The sequence below is a fragment of the Falco peregrinus genome, chromosome 6 (genome assembly GCF_023634155.1).
Source record: "Falco peregrinus isolate bFalPer1 chromosome 6, bFalPer1.pri, whole genome shotgun sequence".
In the NCBI taxonomy this organism is placed as follows: domain Eukaryota; kingdom Metazoa; phylum Chordata; class Aves; order Falconiformes; family Falconidae; genus Falco; species Falco peregrinus.
The window spans coordinates 91,253,004-91,266,970 of record NC_073726.1 but is presented as its reverse complement, the minus strand read 5'-3'; the positions used below and the strand labels follow the sequence as shown (position 1 = coordinate 91,266,970).

The 13,967-nt window shown below is 50.0% G+C and overlaps 2 protein-coding genes across 5 annotated transcripts in view; one reads left to right on the top strand and one right to left on the bottom strand.

Annotated features, from left to right (window-relative positions):
• Positions 1-1,047: 1,047 nt before the first annotated feature.
• Positions 1,048-5,282, top strand: DUSP12 (dual specificity phosphatase 12). 3 transcript variants are annotated; one of them, XM_055807689.1, is made up of 6 exons: positions 1,048-1,370; positions 1,452-1,565; positions 1,649-1,767; positions 3,360-3,456; positions 4,187-4,373; positions 4,730-5,079. In XM_055807689.1, exons 1-6 carry the CDS (start codon positions 1,096-1,098, stop codon positions 4,826-4,828), a joined length of 891 nt encoding a protein of 296 aa, XP_055663664.1. In that variant the 5' UTR covers positions 1,048-1,095; the 3' UTR covers positions 4,829-5,079. The 3 variants fall into 3 exon arrangements, with proteins under 3 accessions (XP_055663664.1, XP_055663663.1, XP_055663665.1); XM_055807688.1 differs by having other exon boundaries at positions 1,055-1,370; positions 4,937-5,282; XM_055807690.1 differs by lacking the exon at positions 1,452-1,565 and having other exon boundaries at positions 1,055-1,370; positions 4,937-5,282.
• Positions 5,283-5,867: 585 nt separating this feature from the next.
• ATP6V1A (ATPase H+ transporting V1 subunit A) overlaps positions 5,868-13,967 on the bottom strand; it is a 31,515-nt gene continuing 23,415 nt past the window's right edge. For both annotated transcript variants that reach the window (XM_013294778.3, XM_027778903.2), the window contains exons 12-15: positions 13,750-13,953; positions 11,705-11,799; positions 10,331-10,502; positions 5,868-8,155 (exon numbers count right to left, since the gene is read on the bottom strand). In XM_013294778.3, the coding sequence (XP_013150232.1) occupies positions 8,063-8,155; positions 10,331-10,502; positions 11,705-11,799; positions 13,750-13,953 (564 nt within the window). In that variant the 3' untranslated portion in view covers positions 5,868-8,062. The remainder of the gene's footprint in view (positions 8,156-10,330; positions 10,503-11,704; positions 11,800-13,749; positions 13,954-13,967) is intronic.

Genomic DNA, 13,967 nt, shown 5'->3' with positions numbered 1-13,967 from the left:
TTGCAGGCAAACTTGGCTCAGATGCAGAATCCTGCTCGCGGTGACCATCCTAGTGGGAGATCGCACAGCAAGTGAAGGCCCCTCACAGCCTTGCTGCTTGGGTTTCATCTCCCGGCCCGTGATTCACAGCCACAAACGTGGCTCCCGCGGGCTCCCCAGGGCCTCCTTCCCGCACCGCGCTTGCCACCGGCAGGACTGCTCCGGGAGTAGGGACGCTAGGAATCGGGATGGGCAGCTGCGGCGCTGGGTGTTGCTGCCGTGCGGTGCTCACCTCTGACCTGCCTGTGTCTGCCCCAGTCCCCAGCCGGGGCGGCACCCGAGCCAGCTCCAAGCACCCACCCCCACGGAGCAGCCACCCACCCCACGCAGAAGAAACCGCTTCCAGGAGAAGCACCCTGGAGTGCCAGGAGTCGTTCCCACCTCATCTCTGAAGTAAAAAAAAAATAATTGTCACTGCAAAACATGCAAACAGTAGCAAATGGGGACCTCGAAACCACAAGATTATTAAAAATTAATTCAAAAAATAACAAAAATTAGTTCTAAAAATAAAAAGTTATTTTTTTAATAACGAGTTAAAACATATTGTAAAATTTAATTTAAAATTTAAAAAAATTAATTAAATTATAAAGGGGGGTTTTAATAACACATTGGGAGATTCTTTACTGATAATGTACTTGTTTCCCGAGGGGGCAGCCAGGGGGGTGGGAGAGCCCTCGGCAGGGCGAGGCGGGGTGGCAGCTCGTGGCCGTGGGGAGCTGCGGGGGCTCCCGTGGGAGGGAGCGGGGGAGCGGCGGAGGGGGGGCGCGGGGGCGGCGGAGGGGGGCGCGGGGCGGCGGAGGGGGGGGGCGGGGGCGGCGGAGGGGGGGCGCGGGCGGGCGGAGGGGGGGCGCGGGGCGGCGGAGTGGGGCGCCGGCGGGGGGAGGGGGGCGCGGGGGCGGCCGAGGGGGGGCGCGGGCGGGGGGAGGGGGGCGCGGCGCACACCCGCGCCCGGCCACCAGGCGGCCCCGCCGTCCCCATGGCAACGCGCGCCCGCCGCTGGCCGCCATCTTGGGAGCGGCGGCCCCGCCATGTTGTGGGCGGTCTGTGCGCGCCGCCATGGCGGTGGCTCCGGCTGGCGGGATGGTGCCGGTGTTCCCGGGGCTCTACGTGGGCGGCGCGGAGTCGTGTTCGTCCCCGGAGGCGCTGGCTGCGGCGGGGGTGGTGGCGGTGCTGACGGTGGACGCCGAGGAGCCGCCGGCGGTGCCGGGGGTGCGGGCCATGCACGTCCGGGCGCGGGACGAGCCCGGCGCCGACCTGCTGAGCCGCCTGGATGAGTGCGCGGCCTTCCTCGGCGCGGCGCGGGCGGGCGGCGGCGCGGCCCTCGTCCGCTGGTGAGCGCCGGGGCGGGGGGGGCGGGCGGCGGGCCCGGGCCGCGCTCCTGACGGCCGGCCTCTCCCCTCCTTGCCTTGCAGCCAGGCCGGGCTGAGCCGCAGCGTGGCCGTGGCCGCCGCCTACCTCATGAAGACGGAGGGGCTCGGCTGGGAGGAGGCCTACGCCGCCGTCCGCGCCGCCAAGCCCGACGCCGAGTGGGTGCCCCGGCCCCCCGCCCCCGCTCCCCGGCCGGCCTGCCGCCCCCCCTCACGCCGCTCTCCTCTCGCCCCCGGCGCAGGGTGAACCCCGGCTTCCAGGCGCAGCTGAAGCTCTACGAGGCGATGGGCTGCGCCGTGGACCGCAGCAGCGCGCTGTACAGGCGGTACCGGCTGCGGAGCCTCGCGGAGCGCGACCCCGGTGCGTGGGGCCGCCGGCAGCGCCGCCCTTCCCGCGGCCCGCACGGCAGGGAGGCCGCTGGCTCAGCGGGGACGCGGTGCCTGAACCCCCGAATTAGCCAGCTGGTTTCGTACTTGGCTAGATGTTAAAACTGGGCACAAAGTTTAGGCCGAGCTGAGTCTCTAAAGTTGTTAAGGGACAAATGAAGGGGCTTCTGATCAAGGGGGTCAGCCTTGGAAGGATGGGAAACGAAGACTGGATGGTGGAAACACCGTTATCTGAAGTTAGGCAGAAAGAAGCCTCCAGGTGAGGAGGTTCTGGCCGTGATTTAGTGTTTAGCTATGTGTTAAAGAAAGCTGTGCACAAAGTTTAGGTCAAACTGACTCTCTAAAGTTGTTAAAAGTGACATGAAGGGATTTCTAACCAAGGGAGTCAGCCTTGGGAAGGATGGGAAACAAAGAATGGATGGTGAAAAGAACACCGTTATCCAAGGTATGCAGAAAGAAGCCTCCAGGTGAGGAAGTTCTGGCTGTGATTTAGAGTTTAGCTATACGTTAAAAGAAAGCTGTGCACAAAGATTAGGCCAAGCTGACCATCTGAAGTTGTTAAAAGTAATAAACAAAGGGACTTCTAACCAAGGGAGTCAGCCTTGGGAAGGGCTGGGTCCTGGGAGCATCAGCCTTGAGCCTGGGGTGGGTGCTTGGAGGGAAGGCTGGGGCAGTCTCCCGAGGAGGGAGGTCCCGGGGGGAGCACAGAAGGCCCGTGTCAGAGGTGGCTGGCTTTGAGTATTGCCCTCAAAGCAGCCGAGCCTTGAGTTGGCTAGGCTGACGTTCACGTTGTGTTGGCCCTGAAGAATTTCAGCTTATCAGCTGGGGAAAAGGAGTATCTCTGAGAGATGCCTCAGAAATAAGAGCTATAAGGAACTGTTCTTGTTAGCAAGATGCAGAAATGGTAAGGGTCAATTTGATACATTGCCTGATTTTTATGTATCTGGCTAAGCAATCTTAACATCCTCTAAAAAGAAGTTGACAAAGCTTAAAAAATCACAAATGCAAAGCTGAGAAAAAGTTGAAGTCAAGCTATGAAGTAAACTTTCAATTTGCCAAAGGCTGGCTGTAGTAGGTATGCGTGCATATGTGCAATTTTATAATAATCATCATAATAATCCATAGCTTTTTTACAAAATCTTAGTGTTGCGTATTCAGCATGACAGTGCTGTCTCCCTTTACGTGTCGTTCTCCTTAGCAGTTCCCATTTGTAAGCTTTCTGTATCATGTGCACTAAAAGACTGGCAGAACTGTTCTAACAACTCCTCTGCCTTTGCTTTCAGTTTAATTAAGAATGTAGCGCAAAATGCAACTGTTCTGCCATTGCTAAGGCCAGAGTCTAGATCCCAGTTCCTTTCAGTAAGCAAATCCCAATCTTAGGTGTGGCGGGATGAGGCTCTTTCATTTTTAGTTTCTCTAATGGAATTGGTGAGTGGACAAGTGAATGCAAAGAAGGTGGCTTCTGCGTGCTGTGACTGGGGCAGCGGCGCCGTGCTGTCTTGTCCTACAGAAATGCTGCATGGCTGCGTTGATCCGATTCACAACTTGTTACTTACCCCTCTGCAGAACTTCAAGACTTGCCCCGAGAAGTCTTTGCTGTTGATCCAACCATTCTGTGTCAAACTCCAAACACAGAGGTTCTCTACAGGTGCAGGAAATGCAGGTACTGAACTTTCTGTATTTCTCCATAAAATGTCATCTTGAAATTGACTCAAGAGAAAAAATAGCCTGTGTAAATCAATGGGTGTGTCATTATCGTCAGGACAGAGATGAGCTCTTGCCTAAGTTTCCATGCCATGCATGCCACCAAAAAATCAGGCAAATAAATGAAATAAACCACTTTTTGTTACTTGGAGTTGTGCAGCACTTGTGCAGCCTAACCTGCCACGTTCTGTAGGCAGGTATAATTCTGCTGGGCTCTGTGAAGTTGCTTGCTCTGGAACCATAACATCCGTTTTTGACAATTGGTTTTTCCAGAAGAACCTTCTGGTAGATTGTGGGGTTTGCTGCATTTTAACTACCTTTTACGGATTGCTTAGAGTGACATTGAATAATCCTCCTATTTCCTAGGTGTAGGTTTCTTCAAGTATATAAGCATAAAGTTTTAGTAGGCAGGAAGTGTTTAAAAATAGATCTGTATAAAGACAGCGTACAGCTGTGGGGCAGAGCCCGACTACACACGTCACTTGTTTGTTTGTTAAGAAGCGACCCTGAAGGGAGTCAGCGCCTGCTGACCTAGACCGGATTAGAAAAAATGTAGGATTTGTAATTGACCAATTGCTTAATTACTTTTTGTCACAAGGTACATGTCCCTGTTTCTATCGTCTGTAGGTTTCCCCAGTAAAAAACCCAATTATTTTACTTCTTTTTTCCCCCAATGTCATGGAGGGCAGGCGCGCTCTGTTCCGTAGTTCCAGCATTTTGTCCCACACGGAAGGAAGCGGACCAGCAGCCTTTGCCCACAAGAGGGTAACGGACTCAGCGCAGCTTTGTGTCGATGGCCGTGACAAGTGTACTTCTTACTTCATTGAGCCCGTGCAGTGGATGGAGCCAGCGCTGCTCGGAGTAATGGAAGGACAGGTGAAGGGGAGTGTGAGCTTTATTTTTGGGGTTTTTTTTTCAGAGGCAGAACAAACTGTTTCTGTTCCCTGATGTGAAAGTCCTAAGTCTCCCAGCCTTTCTGGCATGGATTTTACAGCTTATGAAGATTCTTAAATGTTAAATATCCTTTTTATAAGGAAATGAGCTGGTGGTCTTGTTGGACTGAGAGCACTAGCCAGGGTGTTGGACAGGGTTTATCTGCTGTTTGGTTTTGGTATGAGAAAAGTTTGTGGGACTTCCAAAACCTGTTGTGGTGTCAGGCTGATTGAGGCTTTCTGGAGACTGGCAAAACTGTCCTGGAACCGTGCTGGGTCTGAGCAGCTGCATTTCCACAGCCTCCCTTCGCCAGCGCAGCTGCCTGCTACCCGCCAGGGCTGAGCAGCCATGCCGGTTCAGCCTTCTTGCCTGTTCTTCAGCCCATTTCCCTTCTGTGAAGCGTTACAGTGTAGGTTGCCACCATTTAATGTACCACCATGTAAGTACATTTTAAATAGACCTACATCTGCGTGTGCCTTAGACCGGGTCATCTCCTTTTCTTGCAGCTCCTGTGTCCCAAGTGCACGTCGAAGCTGGGCTCCTTCAGCTGGCAGGGCGAGCAGTGTTCCTGCGGCCGCTGGGTGACGCCTGCCTTCCAGATCCACAAAAGTCGAGTGGATGAAGTGAAGTCGCTTGCCAGTCGGTAACTTCCAAACTGCCAAACCCTGAACTCATCACTTCTCTCTGGATTTCTCGAGCTCCACAGAGCCAGGAATGAGCTTGTGACTTCCTTTGTAATGTGGTGGAATTCGTTGAACATCTGCTCTATTCGAGCTTGCTGTGTCTCATGTACATAAAACAGCAAAACACATCCTTCATGCAGGGATTGCAGTGGTCAAATATGTACAAAAATGCCTGAGTGTGGTGGTTTTAGTATATTCTCACTTCATCTGTTGCTATTTACAGAAGGTCTCAACTCCTTATTTAAAAGGAATGCTAACATGTTACTTCCAGGCTGGGGGAAGCAGTGCTGCTTCTGATCCCAAAGTGCCATCAGTTTGTCCAAAACAAGCAGCTGAGATTTTCGGAGGTATATTGCACAACACGAGGTACGCAGCAGGGAAATATGTTAAGGCTTAGCAAAGTGCCAGGAAGTGGTACAATTGTAAGCGTTGAGTTTGCCTGCACAGCAGCTACTAGCAGGGAAAAGCAAGTTTACATTTATATTTCTATTACAAAAAAAGTAGTCCTAAAAGTATCTACCCCAAGAATATTTACTGCGTTACAACTCTTTCAAGTAATAGGTCTGAGATTATGCAAGCTGTACTGGAATGGGAGAACTGAAGCTTCCTACCAAATTGCTGCTTACAGGTTTACGGAAATCCCTAAAACGATCAAGTAAGATTTTAAGCAAGCTGCGAGGTTTCCTGGATTGTGTGCTGCATACACCCCTGCAACACGGGTTTGGTTTGACGTAAGAAAATAGGACACACTTACTACTTTAAATCAATTTTATTTTCATTGACTTCAACATTTTTTTATTATTTTTTTTTTTACACAATTTCCAGCAACATACATTATGAAATATACAAGATAAAGTAGGTGGTGGGGTTCTGCCCATCTTTTAATTCCTCCCACAGCTGTGGAGGGAGGACTTGCAGGACACAGTGAACATCAGAATCTCAACACTGAAAACAGACACAAACCAAAAAAAAAGACAAAAATATATATGAAACTGTTTGAACTGGTCACACTTCAGGGCCAGGTACAGCACAATAAATATTAGAACTGCATTATCTTAGACATCTTCTGTAAAGTTTATAACACCCTCTATTTCAAGAGATAAGAACATCTGGTTTCTAGCATGAAATGCTACATAGTACAGTGGTGAAGGGTACGAATGATGAGGAATCCAGCAAGAGCTTGGATAGTGACTATTCATTCACACATGCTCATTGGTAAAATAAGCAGCATACACCAAAAATTCAGTGAGCTGTAAACTTAAACCATTCGCTACCAGAGTATCAGCTGGAAGGAGCAGCTCCTTTGGGAGAGTTAATGCCTTAACAAGTTTCAGCCAGGCGCTCCCCTGACAAACACTGAGTTGATACCGTAATGGAAGTGGCAGCATTTGGTCCGTAGCGCGAGACCCCTTTACATCACTACTGTTCAAAGCCGGCAGCCACGGAACTACTCGGTGCAGAGTCACCGCTTACAGCCACAGCACTACGGCGGCGGCACCCCGGTGCCGCTCCGTGCCCGTACCAGCGCGGCAGGCAGCAGCTGGAGCCCCGCTGGGCACAGAGTGCACTGGATGCCACCTGCCGCGAGCGAGAGGGAGGGACTGCGGAGGAGGCCAGCGTTTCTCTCGCTCTGCAGCAATGATATGAGTGCTGGGCTCCGGCAGTTCGATAGGAAGGCTGCTCTGCTAACTCCTCATCCCACGCTCGTTTTGCCAGTAAACAAGCCCAAGACACAGCAGTTTCAGCTGCCCGACAAGTGTGCTTCCAGAGCAGAACACCAGAGTCACGGGTTTCTCCTGCATCGCACACAACGAGGCAGGAGTAAATAATTTTTTTCATTTATCGACCTTCCCCCTGTTCATCCCCCGCCCCCAGCCCCCAGTTTAGCATCATACATTCCTCTCGCAGGAGAGCTGGGGACCTTCTGTGCCAGCGCCAGCCAGGCCCCGTGGGCACAGGTGGAGGAGGAAGGCCAAGCGCACGCTCTTCTTTCCTTGGCGTGATCTGGGCATTGCCCTGGGAGGCAGCCGCGCCGGCGGGCAGAGCACCGCCGAGGAAGGGCTGTGTTCCTCCTCCAGTCCGCACACATGGCGTCACCCTAACTCGCCATCTACACCCTGCAGTACACAGCAGCAGGCACAGGCTTCACAAACTAACACAGCCGCATGTCAGGACATTTTACGGGGTGAGTGGGAGGCAAGAAGGTAAAATTCTGCTGGAAGCTGAGCACTATGGCTTTGACTTTAGCTAATGCCGAGTGCAACAGTCCTATCGGTATTAAGTAGGAAAATAAAATTCTATTTCTCCAGTGTACCAAAGTATACTGGTTGCTTGTATGTGCTCATCTTCTAGTTAGTCCCTTCTTGGACAACTCCAAAACTACCACGTTTCAACACCAACAGACTCAGCTGAGGACTGCAGAAGGGACAGAGCAGTGAGGAATTTTTGGTTGTATCAACACGTTATCAGAATATGGTCAAGCATTCAGCTGGAGAACAGGGAGTGCCATGTCACGATAGTCACTTAGCAAAGTGCCAGGTGTAAATGCCCTTACCACTGCCAGCTCTGAACGTACCGTGTGACTGCCTTCAGGTCTGCACCTCCTCTGCCAGCCGGTACAGCTCAGCTGGTTACATCCCAAGGTGAAAGACCAGCAACCAAGAGAGCTGGGAGAGGCAAGGTGAAGTTTTTCCCACCCTAGAAATGTACAACAGCATTTCCTCACTCAGCCAGGCACATTCACACATCACTCACCACTTCAGACACATGAAGCAACAGCAAACACAAACCAAGAGGAATGTTTTGTAAGGACACTCTGAGTATGAACAGGGAAAACACAGGGCTATTTATCAACTCAAGTACTGTTGCATCATTCTTGTAAGGTAGGGAAGCAGAGGAGTTGAGATGAGGAATTGAGAGGACAAACTGGAGTGGTCACAGAGGTCGAGTCTAGTCTTCCAGACTGCGAAACGCATTCTGCATATCCTCAAACAGCTGAGCATAGTCCGCCTTGATTTTTGTTTCACCATCTTTGACAGGGTCCTGAAAGATAACAGCAAACAAACAGATCCGTCAGGAAAAGCCTCGGGTACTTAAGACAGCCCTGCTCTGCCAGTGCTGTGATTGCTCAGCCTCAGGATTAATGCTGGCTGACTGCAGAGCACTGCAGCTCCATCTTCGCCTCCTGTCTGTCTCGCCAACAGCCGCAAGGTTTGCACCTCATCCTGCTTCCATGGTCAGTGAGCAGGCAGGACGGATACGGGACAGAGGAGTTCCCAGCCCGGCCCTGAGCAGTGGTTACTTTATTGAAAAGCAACTGATTTGGAGAGGATTCAGTAATACCGAGGGTCTAACTAGTTCATGCTGTGCGACTCAAGAGCTGCAGCAATTAACACCAGCTCCTACCTCCAAACCAAATGGAGTAAGGATCTCTGTGGCTCTGAAATGCTCTGCTCTACTTTTTGGGGTGCATCCCCTCCAAGCGCAAGAGTTAGTTTGCCATCACTCTGAGGTCGCTCAGTTCCAATTAAAGTCTTACTGTGCAGTCATAACGAGCTCAAAATCATCTCTGCACAGCTTCATTTTCTCAGAGTACTTTTAATGAAAGACAAGGGCAAAACCCGTAACTATCAGCTTTTCTCTGAGGCTGCGAGGCCTTCCCTGCAAGAAGCATTAACTGCCAGGCTGTGAAATCTGTTCAGGGTCTTCACCGTTGCCCTCACAGCACTACGCTCCTCTGGGTCAGTGCAGCTCTCGGGAAACACAGAGGATCTGTGTGTGGCTGCACTACTTCTTCGCTGTCTCTCCAAAGCCCACAAACCACAGGAGGCAGGACATTTAAATTCCCATGCCTTTTAGACTGACCCAAGAAATAGGAATATGAGGAAAAGCTTTGAGGGTGACAGAGCACTGGCACAGACTGCCCAGAGAGGCTGTGGGGTCTCCTTCTCTGGAGACGCTCAAAACTCGCCTGGGCGCGACTGTGCAACCTGCTCGAGGTGACCCTGCTTTAGCAGGGGCCGGACTAGATGAGCTCCTGAGGCCCCTTCCAACCCTGACCATCCTGTGCTTCTGTGAAATACAATTCTTACATCATAACTATGACTGTATTAGAGGGCCAGCTCCACTTCACGTGTATTCACCCTCCAAATTCCCTTTTTCAGCGCTGCTGTCCACCACTCTGCCGTGTGCCAGATGTCTTCTGGCAGCCAGGTTTTGTAAGAAGCGTGCTACTTCCCCTGTCTCTATATAATCAGCTCTCAAAAACCTCACGTCCTCAAGTGTATCTTCTTATGTTCTTGGTGCTTTGAGAATATATACCAGGGATCTGCTTACTGCAGAAACAAGCCAGTCCCCTGCAGAAACAGAATACACTGGCACGCCAGAACACTTAATTTTACACGTAAGTTTATCTTACAGTACTTGTTCTTGAAAAATTTGCAGTATTGGCTTAAAGAGTTATATTTGACTCTTATGAAGCATTGTACTTCAGAGAGAATATTCCTTAGCTACTTTAACATCAGCCAGCATCCCCAGTTTCTGTCCTACCAGTAACTGCTACACCAGCACGCTCTGGATGAGTTTTAGGAAAGCTGTACCCTGAGACGACAGCTACTGGAGTTACCCAGGGCAGGTGCCCCAAGCCACTTGTTCTCTTTTTAGCCCGTGTTGAACTTACTTGTCCCTTCCTCTCCTCCTGGTTACCGCCCTCAGGTCCCGAGCCAAACACAGGGCACATCACGTATTACTGCAGCAGATGAGCGTTTCTTTCCTTAACTTCCTTTTAAAATAGCTTGATAAACATTTCTACCATTCACTTTTTAGCACATTCCTGGATTTATGCTTAGGGCTGCTTTTATCTGCTAAAAGTTTCCTGAGAACACGTTATAATTTTGTATTTTTTAAACTGAATTTTATCACAAAACCCCCCAAACAAACAGGAAAGGAGCTTGTACTATTACATGAATATATCTAACGTAAAGGATACTGAAGTTGGGGTTGCCAAGGCTCTGCAGCCGGCACAGCCTGACTAGATTTCTGTCCCGACTGTTCCTGCGCTCACAAACTAAAACCAGTTATAAAAGTGTATTGAAGAAGATTTGCAAAAAGTCTCCGTTCACAGACCTTTATCTAAGGCAACTGTGAGCACCTTTGAGAAACAGCCTTTCAGAGGCACCGAGAGCTCACGAAAGCAGCGCAAGTTCCTTGTGAACATACCTTGAACTTCATGGAGGTAAGTCTGTAGAGGATTTCACTCATGTTCTCTCGGATGATGGACCACGTGATCTTATTGTCACTCTGGGCTGTGGTTTCTACAGCACGGCGTGCCATGTCATAAAACGCAATCATATTGGAAAGCATTCCCACTGTTTTATAGAAAGGGCAGAACCTGCCGGAACAGAAGAGGACCCGTCAGGCACCTCGGACCAGTTACCAGGACCAGCCTTTGCCCCCACCTTCGCGACAACTCTGTTCTCACCTGACAGAAAGAGCGCCAGCCTGCTTTACTCCAGGTGTTTTTACATACTATCAAAGGACGCTGCCTCTGACAGGTCCCGCATTTTTAAACCCAGGCAAGCCACAGGCTAAGGCAGCCATCCTGAAGTGCGGTTTCTGAAGCAGCACTCAAACGCTGGGCAAAATAGGAGAGCAGGAACCATCGCTGCACCAGCCCCGCCTTTCAATCTGTGCCAACGCTCAGGAGAAAGGGCAAGCACCAGAGCAAGCCAGCGGAATTCCTCCTTCCTACTTTGTCCATCACGGGAGCAGGCTTCCTCCAAGCCGCCAGGGATGACCCGACAGCTCTGCAGGTGTCTTTGCTCACAGGAAAGGGAGTGTTTCTGTGCCGAAAGCACTGCGCTCCCAAAAAGCTCCTTTTTTAACAGGTAGATGGCTGCCACAGAAGATGCCTCATTATTAGTTACACACTGCACCGTGCTGCTTGCAGTGCTTCCCCGTCACATACACGCGTGCCTGCCCTAGTAACCTAACCAAAGGCACACACCGTTACAGAATGACGTACAGCTAAATTTTTAGTGAAGTATTCCAGATCTCTCGATCTACCTGGGCTGGGGAGTGAGATGAAGTTACAGAAAGGCCCTTGACAGGCTGTTAAAACACACGGATAGGAGGGAAAGAAGCAAAGGCTGGGATAATAAACACTGCACTAGGGAAAAGATCCAGGAAGTATTTTTGATGGATCAAACTTAAGAATTATGCAGCAGTAACTGAAAGCAGATTCTTGCAGTCCTGGAATAAAACAGGAAGGCTTTGGATGCTGTCTGGGAAAATGAAGTGGTCCTCTCCTCCTCCCCGGGAAGACCAGAGGACACACTACTGCAGAGATACTGGCCAACCAAATAAGGACGAGAGCCTGAGAAACTCAGAGGGTGTGACTGCATGCGGAAGAGGTCTGCACGCCTTGGGGAAGGCAACGTGAACACACGGTTTGATGGCCTACCTAAGTGCAGTTCTTCCATTCAATTATGGCAGGTAAAATTAATTTCTGCACTGGTCGGTTTCCAAATAAAACAGCTGTCTGAATGCAGGCTACACAGGACTAAAAGGGCAGAGCGGCCAGTCGGAACTCACCTGTCGTAAGGCGTATAACCATTCTGTTGCAAAAAGTCATCTTTTATCAGCTTGGCAACCTCCAAGGTAATTTTATCTGTTTCTGCCAAGGAAGCCTAGAAAAGTAAGGTACGCTGTTGGTTTAGTACTGAAGTCCATGAGATGTGGTGTGTCCTGGATGAGAACTGTTACCTTTCAGTACCCCATTTTCTTCCCACCCTCTTAAGATGGCTCCCAGCAGAATTCTGCCTTTCGGGCATTTCTCATTCCCTGCTATAGAACAGCCAATTTAATTGATTGCCAAATTAAGATGGGTGAAACAGCCAATAATTTAAGTCCATCTGATGATAAAACAATGGAAAGGAAGTTTCCTTTAAGATAATGAGAAAACCACCACCCACAGAAAGCGCACACAGCTTTGTTATGAGGTACACTGAAACATCACCTTCCTACATAAAGAGACAAATTCATTTTTACCTTCCTCAATCTGTATGTGTCCACAGAAAAAAGACTAGATCTCGGCATGCTAGATTATTAACTTATCTCAATGATCTGAGACTAGCCTCCACAGGTACCGATGGCCTTTCCCTGTCCAGCATTCAGGAGAAGCAAAGGAGGCGATGCCAGTGCCTGCCATGCTCTGCAGGACAGCCACAACCCGCGGCGCACCGCTGCCGAGGGCACCGCAGGGCGCTCCTCTCCACCTTCACTGGCCTTCTGCTAAAGGGGACAGATCCAGTTTTTATACCCCAGCTTGCTTTCTACACGGGAAGCTTGGACCTTCTTTCACAAGGAGGCAAACAGAATTCAGAGCTACAAAATAATACAACAAATGTCTGATTGTTTTTCCGCTATTCCCCCTTTGCAAAAGTTTGTTGCAGTTGTTGGCAAGCCCTGATTGAAAGCAACTGTTAAAGAGAACATCTTTGAGAACAAGGTCACCAGTTCCAGTATTTCTATCATGGGAATAACGCCTGGTTACAAGCACTGGCTTATCAATATCCCTTCCATACCAAGGAACCGATTCTACCCTGCTCTGTAAACTAGTCTTTTAGAAGGTGGTTTTGTAAATAGAAAACTGCAGAAGGCCCCAAAATCATGGTTCCTCTTCCTCAAGGGCACATCTAGAGAAGAGAGCTCTGCTAGGCAAGACCTGGTGAAAGGCCTCACCTTGGCTGAGCTACATCAGTGCCTAGGGAGAGCACCAGCAGCAAGCCTCCTCCAAATAACTAGTTAATACACGTTACCACACTGCTGCTACCACCTTGGAAATCGGCGCAGCTCATCCAGACATCATGGGACTAAACTCCTGTCAAGTATGTGCTAGGCACCTTTCAATCATCATATTCGCAGTGCTAAGCTGAAACACTGTTTTCACTGGGTCCTTTTTGAGAGCTCCCAAGGGAAACGTTCCTGTCCAAGCTCAGCTTTCCCTCCAAAACAGTGAAGGGAATGAAGGAAATTAAAGAATGCCTGTGAAATGGAGCCACGTGTCATGTCACGGGTTTCCACAGAGAAACCAGGTAATCACCAGTTTTTAGAAAAAGCAGACATCACTTCTGTTTCCACAGGCCAGCTTATAAATGCCAACACCTCTGTTCTGCAGCTGGCAACATGGTTTCTAATAAACTGTAACCCTTCAGATGGCTTCAACAGTGAAGATCAGTTTGTATCATTCTCTTACAAAGATTATTTCCAACAGGGTACTGGTTTAAGTTGCAGCAAAGGGCATTTCAGCAGGACTACAACACTGAAGCAAGTGAAGTTTCTTAACTTCAGCGTTAGACGCTCTGCAATCTAATTTACACGGGGAAAGCAGCATCAAGCCAAGGTTTATCAAATCTAAAAAAGTACGTGTCACTAGAAGTCGAACAACATGTAAGAAAGCTGAAATAAAGCACAGTTAAAGGCAGGAGAGTCTGACCTCTCCCAGCGACCATTTGCCCTTTTTGCACAATGCAGTATCCATCGAGGCTGGTCTTACAACATGGTCAAAGGCCTGCACTACAGTAGGGAAATGGAGGATGGCTCACCGACACCACACTTCCTCACAGCTGGTTGCTCACCTTCCCCACAAGCTGCACTATCTCTGCAAGGTCCTCTTCCTCCTGTAGGATCTCTTTGGCCTTTGTCCTGAGAGGGACAAACTCTGTAAAATGCTTGTCGTAGTACTCGTCCAGGGCACGCGTGTATTTGCTGTAACTGATCAGCCAGTTGACAGAGGGGAAGTGCTTGCGTTGTGCCAGCTTCTTATCCAGGCCCCAGAAAACCTGTCAGAAGCCAG

Bases quoted from the DNA above. Each gene is read 5' to 3' on its own strand.
- DUSP12 (XM_055807688.1), top strand. From the start codon at position 1,096: ATGGCGGTGGCTCCGGCTGGCGGGATGGTGCCGGTGTTCCCGGGGCTC. The intron at 1,768-3,359 runs GTGCGTGGGGCC...ACCCCTCTGCAG, and splicing joins CCTCGCGGAGCGCGACCCCG to AACTTCAAGACTTGCCCCGA. The intron at 3,457-4,186 runs GTACTGAACTTT...CATGGAGGGCAG, and splicing joins TACAGGTGCAGGAAATGCAG to GCGCGCTCTGTTCCGTAGTT.